This window comes from Alosa sapidissima, chromosome 5 (genome assembly GCF_018492685.1).
Source record: "Alosa sapidissima isolate fAloSap1 chromosome 5, fAloSap1.pri, whole genome shotgun sequence".
Classification (NCBI taxonomy): Eukaryota; Metazoa; Chordata; class Actinopteri; order Clupeiformes; family Clupeidae; genus Alosa; species Alosa sapidissima.
Genome location: NC_055961.1, coordinates 27343694 through 27358627, shown reverse-complemented (window position 1 = coordinate 27358627; position 14934 = coordinate 27343694). Strand labels below are relative to the sequence as shown.

Sequence of the window (14934 nt, the reverse complement as noted above, 5' to 3'; positions counted from 1 at the left end):
TGGCCCTCCAAACACATAGGTGATGATTGCATGGCACACATGATCTTCAATATACTGATGACGCCAAAGATAATGTCCCTTTCAATGGGAAGGCTCTTTGAGCAGAATTTAATTTTTGTAGGACAGGGAGAATCTGCTTAAAAGAAAAAGATGAAGGGGAAACCTGGATGTGGATGAAGTTGAGGAAAAGAAGAGCAGTCTGTGTCGTCAATTTAAATCAGGCCCGGGCCAAGATGCTTAAGGCTGAGTAGGAATTCTGGCTACTCTCCTGACAGTGGTAAATTTGCAATAGAAATAATTGACTGCCTGTTGATACAGTGATTCCGTCAAGTGAAAACGAGAGTCCTGGAATGTGTAATTACTTCAATAATAAAAAAGAAGGGACTTTTATATACTCAACACAGTCCCTGTCATTGTACTACATCTGTAATTCCATTTGGAAAAACAGCTGGATGCTCCATATGTGTGAATGTATCTTGTTTTAATGGTGTTTTAATGTGCTTGTAACATGAGCAAACACTTAATATTTCCAGTGATTTCTGAGTTGCTGCTCAGCTTTGAAGAGGAGGTTTATACATAAATACATTCTGTTTTATATAGATATTATTATACTATCAAAATTGTTGTGTGTTTCTGCTTTATTTCTCTATTACCTTCTGCCATGTTGGATCGACTATGAAATGACCCCTAAATATTAGATTATTACTATTATTTTTAAATCAATTACACAGAAATAGACATGTGTGAAGTTTCCAATTGAGTGCCCTTTCAAAGACTTAACAAGAGCTAAGGTGTCAGAAGTCACACTTGCTGCAGTGCCACAGACCCCTAGACCGCACAGATGTATTACGTAACCACAAGAAGATCTGCTTTTGGCACACTTCACTGCACTAGGTCTATACCCTGTATCATATTAGGGAAAGGTTTGCATATCTTAAGTTCACATATAGGCTATATCTGCAAAATAACTTGAGGTAACTTGAATAAATGCACCAAAACTTGAATAAATGCACCAACTTTTTGATCATTTTTATCTGAAATGCGGACACAACCAAAAAACATTATAAGCGTTTTGCCAATATATAACATTGTATAATTAACAACTAAATTAATAAATAAATAATCAAACCAATTACATTGTCTTGGTTTATGTCAGATATTATTTGTTTGAATTAACTACTCTGTAAGGCTTAATAATCATGGTCATCAACTAAATTTAAAAATGCAACCATTTTGTTCTAATCAACCTAACACTGATTAAGTCTAAAATGCAACTACAACATGCTTTTTTAGGTCTGATTTTCCCATTTACTTACTTGACATTCAGATTTTGGGGACAGTATAACACTAGAAAATCCACAATGCACTCAGTTTAAAAATGTTTTGTTGATGAAAATTATTATTATTATTATTATTATTATTATTATTATTATTATTATTTAGTGCCATTTCCAGCCACTCCTATGTCCCAATAAAATGACCAATAAATCTGCGATGATAGTCAAAGCAAATAAAGAACAAAAAGAAATGTAGAACTCTGTATTTATCTTTGCTATATCAGGTAGCCATGAGACTATGAACATTTTGCCACACGATTTGTCTATGAGGTGTATTAATTAATTTAACCTTTTTCAGCATCTTTATTGGTCTCATTAGTAGCCTAGTCCAATTCCTTAAACAAGACTTTGTTAGGTGTGACTGGCCGAAATGATTTTAAGATCATGGATGCGACCAAGGATGCCTAAATTATATAAAAGATGCAAACTTTTCGCAATGACGCCATTCGTTAGTTATTTTTCCGACACTAGAAGTTGCTCGCTTGTAAAACAATTTCGATTGTAAAACGATTAGTTAGGCTACTGTCAAGCCTGCATATCATGAGGAAAAATGTAGTTCACGGTTAGGTCACTCTTGGCTATATTTTCAACTTCTTAGTAGTTGGTGTTATCCTGTTTGAATAGGCGATGGGTCACGTCTACATGTTCTTTATGATGCGTTTTGGCTCATCTTACGGTCTTCTTTCTTAAAGTTTGTAGTTAGATTGCATAGACTGCGATGAAAGGAGTCCGTGTCGTAGTGCTATTTCGAAGTCTTTGGAAGGCTACATTTTAGTCGCTTTGTTATGCTAATTGTGACTGACATCAGCGAGAGATCAAAGGGGCGTACAGGCTCATATAAACTCCGGCTGTATCTACACCGTCAGTTCGACACATTCCTCAGCACGGGTAAGCTGCGCGGAGAGATCTGCGGGACATAACTCTTTGGATAGTTAAACGATACCCTTTCCTCTCCAGGATTGCTTACACGAATTCAGCGGATTTACAAATGATTATTAATGGATGATCTTCAATGATAAAGGATATAATTTGTGGATTACCCTGGAGCGCAACACTGGCGGCGTGATACAAGTGAGTAGCACTTTGGAGTTGATCAATTCTCGCATAGTTTGGGTAGAGAGAGTTTTACTGTAACTTAAGCTGCATGGGGAAGGGTCTGATTGGGATGAGTCTGTTTATACAATTGGTAGGGTATAGTTTTTTATCATACATACTACCACATGGACTGTCGTGTAAAGTCAGAGGTGGAATTGTTGGTTGGCTCTGCGCTACGGACTTGTGATTCATGCAGAAATAAATTGGGACAGTAGGCTACGAAAGAAAGACTGTCCACGCTTGAACCCGAGTGTGGCTGAGGCAGGGCTAACTTATAAATGTACTTCTTAGAGGTGTACGTTGTGTTATATGATCCATTAGCAGTAGAACATTGGATTTTACACTTCTAAAGATAGACGCAAATCATGCAGATTCATGTAGCCTACCTGGAGTAGCCTACTCTTTTCAGGTTGTTTTGATATGCGAGATCAACAGTTGGAGGAAAGCATATTGATGATATGATGGTTGACTCCACATTTATGTTCATGTCATGTCAGCTATTTGGTTATGGACATACTTTGCAAATGTAGGCTATGTGGAATGTAGGACAGAGTGCAGTTCAGTCATATGGTGGAGGTAGGCGATACAGGCTACTGTTTTTGCCCTTAGTCATTAAAACGCCACCTTAATTACTTATTATCATTAAGAAACAGCAACATTTCATCATGGAATAATGGAGGTAATTATTTTGTGCGCAACTGCAGATTAATCATGCTTCTCTGGTTGTATTCATAAGCGAAAGATTTTCTGTCGATAATTTATCGAAGATAATTCACAGCAAGATGAAATCACCAACAAGAAAATGATGTTAGAATTGGACAGTAGAATTAAACAGCGGCGTTTAAGTTTTTCAAAGCAAACAACACACACACACTCTATGGCTATGGTTATATAGGCTACATAATAACTAACAAACATGTGTGTAGTCACAAATTGTTAAAGATTGCCTTTTACTGCATAATGCAGAAGATCAGGTTAGGAACTCAGTGAAAGTTTGAACTTGCATTCACCTAGTCGGATCTAGAGGAAATGAGCGTAAAGTGGAAGGTTGTATAGCTGAATGTTATAACTCTTTCGCTTGTGCTACAGTCATGTTATAGCTTCATTCATATTCTGACAGACAGAAGGGAGACCTACAGAGAGTTTTGGTGCCATGACCTCCGGCGACTTTTGATCACCTCTCTTCGTGCCAAGAACCTGTGGAGCCATTAGCACACCTGCGTTTCTGAGCTGTCCTGCTGGGTCTACACCGTTGCAATGAAGAAAGCTTTTCTTATCCTCCATCTCATCCTGCTGTTGTCTCAGTTATGCTGTGGAATCAAATGGCTGTGAGTCCACTTTATCCCCCCCATACATGTACAGTTTTGCAACAGGAGCTGAAACGGATTAACTGTGGAATTTGTATTCTCCATCCGCAATTAGATTTCTTTAGCCTACAATGTTATTGCCCTCTTGTAGTGATCCTCAGTCCAGTCTCCTGACCACTCTTAATCAAAGGCTCCATTTGGAATAAAGCTGACCTCAATGAACTAATCTATGTTGCCTTATCAAAGGTGTGTATTCAGTTTGTGATAATTCAGGGGTGTGGGGAAATCCTGTTTAAATAACATTACTTCTGAACAGAACAGTTCAAGTGTCCGAAATCCATTTTTGTCGAAGTCTGTCGTGTTTCTCTTATGTGAATCAGAGAGAGGGGTCGTAACTAATTGACCCTCTCCTTTTTTTCCGAAGCACACACATCTCACTGTGTGTGTGTGCCGCCACTGTTCCAACAACTTTCAAGATGATTTATTGTACAGAACAGATGCCATCACGGGACTTAAAGGTTTGGGGATTTAGGCAGCCAGATTTACATTGACTAGTGGAGCACTCTCCCACCACAGTCTTGATAATGTACAGCCCGCTATACGAAACAGATGCAGCCATAAACACCTGTGAGACTGGGGTCGCTGGGAAGAAAAGGGTAAGGAAGGTATTTGTAGTTTATCGTTGGGCATGGAGCCCTGGTCTGGCCCTGTCGCAACTAATCCAAACCAGGCCAAGGGCTTCGCAAGGCTGAGGGAATGTTGGTGGTAACTAATTCATGTGAAAAAGACACAGGAACACACTGCAGGCTCCAGTAGGTAATTTGTGTAGTTAATTGGCTTCTGATCGTTTAATGCTGGCATCCCAGGGTGTGGAGATTTGGACTGGAGGTTTAACTATGATTGGGCTTTTGAGTTAAAACCTGTTGCTGTGGTCAGTGCTGCCAAAATTCATCTCAGTTGCTCAGACAAGAGGTTGTTTCAGTCCGAAAACCTCCTCATCTGTGGTCAGGCACAGTGGTCCAGGAAATGTGCTATTATTCACTTCTCTTCTGTACTTTTTAAGTAGGCCTACATATAGACATCGTCTGAAAGCATGTCATATATTCTATTTTGAATGTAGAAGGTCATATAAATGGGCTTGTTCATAATATAACAGTGAAGTGAAGTTGCGTCTGATAATCAGTTGGTCTGCCAGTGGTGTGTTTGGGCTCACCAATGCAAATGTATGTTTGTTAACAAATGCATCCCCCCATTCCAGGGCCTTGTCCCAGACGCCCTCCAGCTTGCACATCAACAAGACCCAGCACTGCAAGGTGCTCCCCGGGCTGGTCAACTCCCAGGCCCAGCTGTGCCGCAGCAACCTGGAGCTCATGCAGACCATCATCCATGCCGCCCGCGAGGTCAAGAAGACCTGCCAGAAGACCTTTACAGATATGCGATGGAACTGCTCGTCCATCGATTCGCCCAAGTACCTGCCAGACCTGGAGCGAGGTACTGTTCTGAATGGACCTGACTCTCAGCATATGTGAGGGTTAGAGGGGTCAGTTGGTCACGAGGAGGCTGGGGACCAGACTCTGATTCAGATACCTGGTTTAATGTAGGGGGAAGTGTCCTGGCTGTTCGGGGAAGATCAGAGAGAGTCTGAAGCGAACATGTTGCTGTGTCTGCCATATTTAGCTGAATAGCATGTGTGTTCTGGCTCTGATTTGCTACAGACTCATGCAGTGTCTGATATTTAATATGGACATCCTACTATGAAATGACAAGCATTGAAATGGCCAATAGCATGTTTTAAAGATTTGCCAAACAATACACAAATTGTATTAAATTCTTAAATATACTGTGTGGATGGGGTTTAAAAAGACGTCAGGGCTGAAGGCTATGAAATCATTCCATGACCATATATACCTTAAAGCTCCATTGATGTTGGCGGATGGCTCTGAAAGTCCAATTGTTTGTGAGGAAAATTTACGAGGAGAGGGGGGACTTTTGAGGGCCACTGATGGTGGTCTCGCCGTTCACAGAGGAATGTTAAATGTGCCAACGTAAAAGGACACTGTGCACTGCTGTACTGCTGCTCAGTAAAAGACCAGTGCGTCCAACCACCAGGCCGCCCACCCATCCCTTGAAATGATACCGCTCCCAAACCATCCCTGCACAAAGCCCCCCTCTCTCTCTCTCTCTCTCTCTCTCTCTCTCTCTGGTGTTTGATGTGGTCATGTACTTGGACAGAGAGTGTGAAACCAGCTTGTTTTTCATGATGCCCAACAATAGATTTCATTCTGCAAAGGGGGAGATAGGATTGAGTTTGGCAGCTAAGACAGGACACAAACACATTTTATCCGGTGTTCTGTTCAGCACCAGATGTGTTCACATAATTGCCTCACTGTTTGCAGTCAGGCGACCATGTAAAATATTGCCCCATAAAAGAAATTGTGTACCATATTAAACAGATTAAGTAAATTCATCAATTAGGTTTGTGGAGAGACTTACTTTCGTGAGTTCTTCTCAAGTTAAGATGTGACCAAGAAAGACACGTGATTGGTACTGATGCCAAGGAAGAGACTTGTATGGATCAATGGTCATTTGTTATGGTCCAGTGGTCCTCTGGGCTAGGTGGTGGAGACGAACAGCCTTGGCTTGCCTTCTTAAGAAAAACCTTGTCCAGAAGGGAGAAAGCACTGTGCCAGCACGCATCTCCCTTTCTTTAGAAACCTCAGCTGTCCGCGTCAGACTCTAAGATTGCCATGGAAAACAAATTGGACATTCATTTTTCGCCGCTTAAAAGTTTTCAGGCCAAAAAACTGTGCACATAATCCATTATCAAAACAGGCACACATACACATACCCTTCAGAAGTCCTAACCTAAAAGACAGGCTGCAATATGTATAACAGTTTATTTGAATGCTGTCTACTATGCATATGAATATACATACATTAACCTCAGGATAAATAAAGTATATATCTATCTACCTATCTATCTATCTATCTATGTATATTCAGCTCTTGTGTTTTTCCTTTTGTCTTGTGTAATGTGTAATGCAGGTACGCGAGAGGCGGCGTTTGTGTACGCACTGTCAGCGGCGGCCATTAGCCACACCATAGCGCGGGCGTGCACGTCGGGTGACCTGAAGCTGTGCACGTGCGGGCCGATCCCGGGCGAGATTCCCGAGCCGGGCTACCGCTGGGGCGGCTGTGCAGACAACCTGCACTTCGGCCTGGTGGTGGGCTCCAAGTTCTCCGACGCGCCCATGAAGATGAAGAAGAAGTCTGGCGGCTCGCACGCCAACAAGCTCATGCACCTGCACAACAGTGAAGTGGGACGGCAGGTGCAGTAACCATTTATTCAACTGTCCACTCCCCTCCTCCACTTCCCTTTTCCCCAAGTACAAGAACAGTCCAGTGTAACAATAAAACAATATACTGTTGTAGAGACCCCTAAGTGATAAACCATTTTGCAGCAGTGGGCCTGACCTTTTATTAATCCTTTGTTTAACCAGGGTATTACAATGAAACAGAAGTCTCTACTTTATTCCAAGTGAGCCATGGCCAAGAAAGGCAGCAACTAGTTAGAAGGAATGTCAAATATCAAAACACAATACCAGGTGCAAATAGTAGTAAACATAATGGAAATTGGTACCCTGGAAATCCAGAGTTCTCGCGAGAGCACAATTTGAATTGTCTCTGCAAGACACTCTGGCAATGAGTAATGATGCACATTACTTTTACCCCTTGCATCGCGAGGAACCAATCACATGTGTATCTGATATAGGCGGGCCAGAGGCGAACTAAACAGATGACGACAGCGCTGCAACGAATCAGTCAGTAAACATTGGTCGTAGTGTTATCCAATTGCGTGCAGTGAGATTTTCAAATGCATGCTTGGTGCCGCCCCTCGAGGTTGGGACATTTTCATCATTCGTGGCCAGACCCTTAATCTTTCTAGATTACCAGGGTCTGGATTTTCCAGGCTAGGAAATTGGTATATAGCAGAGAAAATCAAAAGCATTTTCGCCTCTGTGCGAAGTCTCTTAAAAATGTTCTTGTTATGTAGAGATGGTTTTGTATTGGGAAAATGTGGTGTTATACTGTTCGCTGGTACTTTGTATTGACAGAATGACACATCTTCTCTCCATCCTCTGTGTGACTAGGCTCTGAGAGACGCTCTGGTGATGAAGTGTAAGTGCCACGGCGTGTCCGGTTCCTGCTCGATCCGCACCTGCTGGAGGGGTCTCCAGGACCTCAAGGAGGTGGCCATGGACCTGAAGACCAAGTACCTGTCGGCCACCAAGGTGGTGCACCGGCCGATGGGCACCCGCAAGCAGCTGGTGCCCAAAGACATCGACGTCCGGCCGGTCAGGGAGAACGAGCTGGTCTACCTGCAGAGCTCTCCGGACTTCTGTGCCAAGAACGACAAGCTGGGCTCTTTCGGCACACAAGACCGGTGAGTGGGAAATGCTCTGGGTGTCATGGAAAGTAAATGTGTGTGCGTGTGTGTGTTTCTGTGTGTGTGTGTGTGTGTGTGTGTGTGTGTGTGTGTGTGTGTGTGTGTGTGTGTGTGTGTGTGTTGTGTGTGTGTGTGTGGGGCGTGTGTCTGAGTGTTTGGCTGGGCGTATTTTTGTGCATAAATGTTTGTTTTTGAGGTGACTGATTCTTACAAAAAAGTTCTTGGAAATGTAGCTTTACATTGACTCAAATCAGGGCTACAGTTGTAGCAAATATATAATGGTAAATCAAATATTGAATGTTGTATACAGAACATTCATCTGTAGTTCCTTTTGCAGACACTAAGTCTGGCCATTGCTGATTCATAGTCTCAGCACACTCAGAAATGCAGAGGAGTTCTCTCTAATGGCGACCTCCTCCATTTACAAACACACACACACACACACACACACACACACACACACACACACACACACACACACACACACACACACACAAAGACACACACACAGGGCACACACTCACTTTGTTTTTCCATAGTGGGCCTTGTGTCTTTCAGCGTGTTCAGGATGTTGACTTAATTAAGCGGCTCATTTTCTCCTGGCTGGCACCATTTTGTTTGGAAAGGCCCTGATAAAGGCAGCAGGCCGTGAAAGCGGCCTGTGGTATGTCCACACACGTGTCGCTGACATGCCCATTCGGACCGTGACCTAATTGGGTCCTTATCAGACAAAATGACTAATGCAGTTATTCTTGGGCAGAGTGCACTCAACTGATGCTATAGATCCAATATAGGAAATGGTTCCACAAGGATTTTGTTATGATAAAAGTACCAGTGCATATAGGGGTTTGTTGTACTGGTTATATGTAACTGTTTCTGGGGGGGGGGGGGGGGTCATTGAGAGGGGGTCCATTGACAAGGTCGCAAAAGTAATTAGGGACCGACAGCAATTAAATTTCGGTGGTTTATTTGACCAATGACAGCCGCCGTATGTATGTCTGCTGTTGTATGTCATGTATGTCACACACATGTGTTAATAGACCTATACACTGCTGGGGCTGCAGCTCTCCACTGATTGCCACTTGAGATGCCTCCACTAAAAGTGGAGATGGCCCTCTGTGTGCATGCTTCTGAGACTGGCGTCTAAGAGGGAGCCATTCTGACACAGGCATGTGGACCACGCTCTCAGCCCCTCTCTCTGTCCTTCTCTCTCTCTCTCACCCTCTCACTCACTCTCTTTCTCACTCTGTCTCTCTCTTTCTCTCTCTCACCCTCTGTCTCTGTCCATCTCTCTCTCACCGCCTGTCTCTCTCTTTCCTTCTCTCTCCCTCTCTCTCTCTATCTCCCTCCCTCCCCCCCACTCTCTCCCTCTCTCTCTCTATCTCCCTCTCCCTCCCCCCCCCCACTCTCTCCCTCTCTCTCTCTATCTCCCTCTCTCCCCCCCCCACTCTCTCCCTCTCTCTCCTTTGCCTCCTCCCTCCTCCAAGACATGCAGTCATGCAGTGTGTCAGGTGCACTCAGCATGTCCGAAGCGTCCGCTGCCCGCTGCCTGATAAGCCACGGCCACATGCTCCATAGGCTTATATTTAGGGCTTTACGTGTGCTCACAAGCCACTCCTGCTTTCTGTAATCATTAGGCTCTGTCGACGGCCCAGTGTCTGAAGTGTGTGTGTGTGTGTGTGTGTATGTGTATATATAGATGTGTGTCCGTACATGTGTGTGTGTGTGTGTGTGTGTGTGTGTGTGTGTGTGTGTGTGTGTGTGTGCTACTACTGTGGTGGTCCTTGCAATCTCTTAAAGGTTCTATTCTGAGTTCCATTTGCCTTAGTGGTCCTGTCCAAACAGGTCATTAGCCGTCCAGTCTGACAATTAGGAAACCTCCCAAGTATTCCACCCCGATTCTCCCTCATGTTGATGAATCAGTGTGTTCCACCACGCAGTGTCTATTATTTTACAGACAGCGTGCTAATCTCACTGTGTTTGGACATTAACCTCCGATCCCCAACACCTCTTTAGCAGGATCCCTTCAGCCTCTGTTGCTCTTAACTTGCCAGGGGAGTAACATGTCTGGCCAGGGGGGCCCTAGGCGTGCTTCCACGGTGCAGCTCGCGCGGATGGCTCTTTTTCTGCGGCTTGTCAGGATGTTAGAGTATGTGCTTTATGAAAACAGTCCTCTATCCTAATAACATCCCACAGGCTTAGAGATGATCATTATCACTAAAGCAACAAATGCAGTGCTGTGCCGTCCAGCTGGGGAGACAAGGCCAATGACGGACGCACAGCCGAGAAGTCAAACTAGCGAGGGAAGCCGAGTCAACAAAAATATTATCCTTAATGTGAGTTCTCCCTTATGACAGGCACTTGATGTAGTCTTGAGAATGGGAAAAAAAATATTTCTTTCTTGAAAGCGATGGCCATATTTAGGTATTGTCAGCTGCCTCTGAGAGAGAGAGAGAGAGAGAGAGAGAAAGAGTGCAACAGGTCTGTCCTACTTTAGGATAACCCCCTTCTGCTTGCCCCTCAGACAATCTGCCCTCGGCTTAGCCAGCAACCCCCCCCACCCCCCACCACCACCCCAGCCTTTCTCTCACCACTGAGGCCATTAATGCTTCTCAATTGGAAAACACTGCACTTATGTGGAGAGGGCCTGCATAGCACACAGGGATCCCTGGTGTATTCAGTATGATTTATGACAGGGGCTGTTCCCTCCCGGCCTGCTTAAAGAGAGAGCGCCCCAGGCTTCAGTCAATGAGAAGACCCCCACCTTAGAACTCTCTACTCCCACCCTCCCCTTTCCCCAGATAATGGCCACCGCTGGAGCAGGTTTGGTCAGTGTCCCACCCTGATCCCAAGCCTGATTCCACGCCATTTCACCAGGACCACTCCAGACCGACATCTGGACCCGCTCCAGGGTCTGCTGTTATCTGGGTCAGGACCCGTCTGTGTTAAGTCCTCAGCTGAGCGTATTTGAAATACGACGTCTCTTTAATGGTCATCCTGGGTATTATTCCCCTGCTCGGGAGAAGCACATATATCTGTATAAGTGACTGTGTGTCTTTGGCGATTCCTGGTGCAAATGTGGCCCCAGTGTGAGTGGACTGAGTGGGGTTGGCTGCAGGAGTGGCTGCTTTCATTTGTGTGGCTGAGAGGTGGGAGTGTTTCATAGCAGGCATCCCAAGTATTCAAGGTTGTTTTTGTCTTTCTTTCCCACCCCTTTTCATCTCTCATGCCATCTCACTCTCCACCTCTCTCTCTCTCTCCACCTCTCTCTCTCTCTCTCTCTCTCTCTCTCTCTCTCTCTCTCTCCACCTCTCTCTCTCTCTCTCTCTCTCTCTCCACCTCTCTCTCTCTCTCTCTCTCTCTCTCTCTCTCCACCTCTCTCTCTCTCTCTCTCTCTCTCTCTCTCTCTCTCTCTCTCTCTCCACCTCTCTCTCTCTCTCTCTCTCTCTCTCTCTCACCATCCCCCGTCCTTTCTTTCTTTCCTTCTTTCTTTCTCTCCTCCCCGCCCATTCACAGACAGTGCAACAAAACGTCCAGCGGGAGTGACAGCTGTGACCTGATGTGCTGTGGCCGTGGCTACAACCCCTACTCGGAGCAGCTGGTGGAGCGCTGCCACTGCAAGTACCACTGGTGCTGCTACGTCACCTGCAAGAAGTGCGAGAGGACTGTGGAACGATACGTCTGCAAGTGACCGCCCGCGCCTCTCGGAGAGCCTCGCCCCATTCTCTTCTCCTCTTCATCCTCCTCTTCCTCACCCTGAACCCCAACCCAACCCTCCTCGGCCTGTCGAGCCACATCCATCCCTCATCTGTCCACAGCCACCCCTCAACACCCCCACCTGACCCTGGCTATGCCCCAGCAACAGCCCAGCTCCCTTGGGTCCACTTTATCCAGACAGCCCTCCCCTCCTACCTCCACGCAGCAACGACACCAACTCAACCATTCTCACCCCTGCAGATAACCAAAGCACTATGATACCAAGAAGGCTTAATTTTCTCTTAAGCTTCTCAGTGTGTATATTTTTTTCTTTGAGAAACTTTTTTTTTAACAAAATGCACAACCCAAAAAGCTGGACTTTTTTTTTCCAATTTTACAAACCAGAACAGAGGTGTTGTGCCAATGCCTTTCTTTTTTTGAAAAGACCACCGTCCTTTTTTTTGTTTTTGCTTGCCAAATGCTCTTGCTCTTTCTATACAAGGACACCAGAAACGTACAGCTTTAGCGAGATGAGATTACATTGGATATAATTCTAAAGGAAGTCCTGAGGTATCTATATGGCTGGATATCAGGCGATGTCTATCCCCAGTTTGCCTGATTCTGCCTTGGACCATGTTCTGTTCCTCAGGACTGTATCTTGGATTCGGCCGAGGTCTGAGGAAATCCTTGGGTATTCATTTCAAATGGTACTTCGCTTCTCCAACTGACAGAACACAGACTGAAAGACTCAAAGGAGAGAGAGAAAAAGACAGAAAGATAGAAAGAGAGAGAGAAAGAAAGAGTGAGAGTGGAAAAGAGGTGCTGCAAAGGGAATTTCAAGAACAATTCTCAGACTTGAAACTGTCAATTTTAGCTCTATTAACTTTTCAGGTCTGAGGCATGTTTTGGGGAAATATCTGCATTTTTATGTTGTCTGCTCTGGCAGAAGGACAAGGATCTGTAAGTGTTTGCAATGTTTTATTTTTTTGCGTGTAAAACACAATGGAAGCCCCCTGATAGAAACCAGCTTGGGAATGGGTCTGATCCTGATGTTGCACAGATCCGGCAGAACTTAGCCTGATCTGGTTCATATCCGGGCCAAGGTTCGCAGGTATCGGGGGGCGGGGAACCTATTGCTAACCCTTTCAGAGCAAGTGTGTGGGCTTTAGTACGACCACATAATGGAACCACTTCTATGTGGATGTAAATACTGTACTGTTTTTTTGTAAGCTGAATTAAAAACAAAGATATTTATAAACTAATTAAAGATTCTTTACCAAACTTTCACAATCTTGACAATCATGATTTTTTATTTCTTGCTATTTCATAGTAGTCTGGCTTCGTGAAACGAGAGAAAGTGTAGCACACGAATGGCACGTTAATTGTTTTATAATTGCCTGGAGCAGTGCTGTCATTAATTACTTTTCTTTAGGGCCTTGAACAAATAACAATCTAACTCAATTACCTTCACAGACAATAAATCAGCAGACACACTTGTAATTTGGGTTCAGTGTGAAGGCCAGCAAGCAGCCGTCTCGTAAACACTGAGACCCTGGGAAAGGGTCTGCCTGTCACACAACCTCATGTTGGCTCGCGCTGCAGTAGCACATGCCATGGTTGGAACTGCTCACCTGAGAAAGCCATCCAATGCTTTCACCTTGGTTATTAAAGGGGTGGTTCAGGATTTTGGACATAGGACCTCATTTCCAAGTTAGCAAGTGTGATATTTATCAGTGGAGACCGTTTTCAACACGTTTCCTCCAGTCCTTCTAGTTGCAGAGTTCGCAGGTGCTAGCGCAAGTCATCAGTATGTATATCAATATAACAGTCTTATATTATATTAGTCTTATATTATATTTTGAGGGACTAGTTTCTTAGCAGCGGCGGAATTATACTTGCTCCAGTTAGTAGTACTACGCCGAAAAGTAATGGCCCTTTCCATTAGACTTGTAAATCCGTCGCCCGAGTTGTTACGTGTAAATTACCCAGCTTTCTTGCGGCATTTCACACAGGCACGCCCTCTTTACCTCAGAGTACTTGAGGGTACTTGAGGGAATGAGGGTGTTCTAGACCAATGTCCAACACCAACGAGACAGCTGCCCTGGTGGCATGTTCTTCCCAAAAAGACTAAAAACCCCAGTGCTCCTCTAGCAACTCATTCGTTCATGTTGTGCGGGCGGGTGTATGATGATTTACGAGTCTAATGGAAAGGGCTATAAACAGACAAGCGCACTCCAATCGGGATACCTAGTAGTAGCCTAATTAATATCAGTCCGCCGCTGCCATTGCTTATGTGCCTACTACCAACTTCAGGGAACAAATATAACTATTGCAATGTGGCGCAAGGGTAGTTTTATTTCTAACACTATTCTATCAACACAGACATTTACATCAATTGTCTGGAATTTGCCTCGGGTGTACTTTGGAGTGGGTAAGACTGTTTTTAGTGGCAGGCTAACACATACTGATGACTTGCGCTAGCCTATCACCTGCGAACTTTGCAATTAGGACTGGATGAAACATGTTGAAAACGGTCTCCACTGATAAATATCACACTTGCTAACTTGGAAATGAGGTCCTATGTCCAAAATCCTGAACCACTCCTTTAAGTATTAAGTTCAACATCACTCCCTTTCCAAAAGAAAGTCGATTTATAAGACAGCCTTTGGTAGTAGTAGCACACTGTGAATGACTATAGTAAAGCTCATCACAGCAATCCTTGAGTCCAGCCCAGCCTTTGTCTTTCTGTCTGGCACTATCTCTCAAGTGGTCCTGATATGGCATGTGAGAAGCAGAATGCATGGGGAAATGGGATTAGCCTTTTGGCTCAGAACATTAGCAAACACATCCAGAGCACCCACATAGCACCAAGCGGGCATTTAAGTGCTGCTGTGCTATCTATCTGCTGAGACCAACAAGCATAGTTCACCAACTGTCCTCAACACACACCAACTTCAAGCTTCAATGACTTACAGGGCAAATTTCTGAGCAATGTTGTTGATTGCTTTGAAAGGTCAATGTTGTGTGGACACGTTCCCTGATGTTAGGCAAC

The 14934-nt window shown here is 44.5% G+C and overlaps 1 protein-coding gene across 1 annotated transcript; it reads left to right on the top strand.

Annotated features, from left to right (window-relative positions):
- The first annotated feature begins 2195 nt into the window (after positions 1-2195).
- On the top strand, positions 2196-13163 carry wnt11 (wingless-type MMTV integration site family, member 11). Its single transcript, XM_042093646.1, has 6 exons — positions 2196-2408; positions 3553-3760; positions 4998-5230; positions 6785-7068; positions 7891-8183; positions 11703-13163. Exons 2-6 carry the CDS (start codon positions 3690-3692, stop codon positions 11875-11877), a joined length of 1056 nt encoding a protein of 351 aa, XP_041949580.1. The 5' UTR covers positions 2196-2408; positions 3553-3689; the 3' UTR covers positions 11878-13163.
- Positions 13164-14934: the final 1771 nt, after the last annotated feature.

What these genes read in the sequence shown, in the direction of transcription:
- wnt11 (XM_042093646.1), top strand. Translation starts at nt 3,690, where the DNA reads ATGAAGAAAGCTTTTCTTATCCTCCATCTCATCCTGCTGTTGTCTCAG. An exon ending in TGCTGTGGAATCAAATGGCT is followed by an intron (nt 3,761 to 4,997) that starts GTGAGTCCACTT and finishes CCCCCATTCCAG; the next exon opens with GGCCTTGTCCCAGACGCCCT. An exon ending in CCTGCCAGACCTGGAGCGAG is followed by an intron (nt 5,231 to 6,784) that starts GTACTGTTCTGA and finishes TGTGTAATGCAG; the next exon opens with GTACGCGAGAGGCGGCGTTT.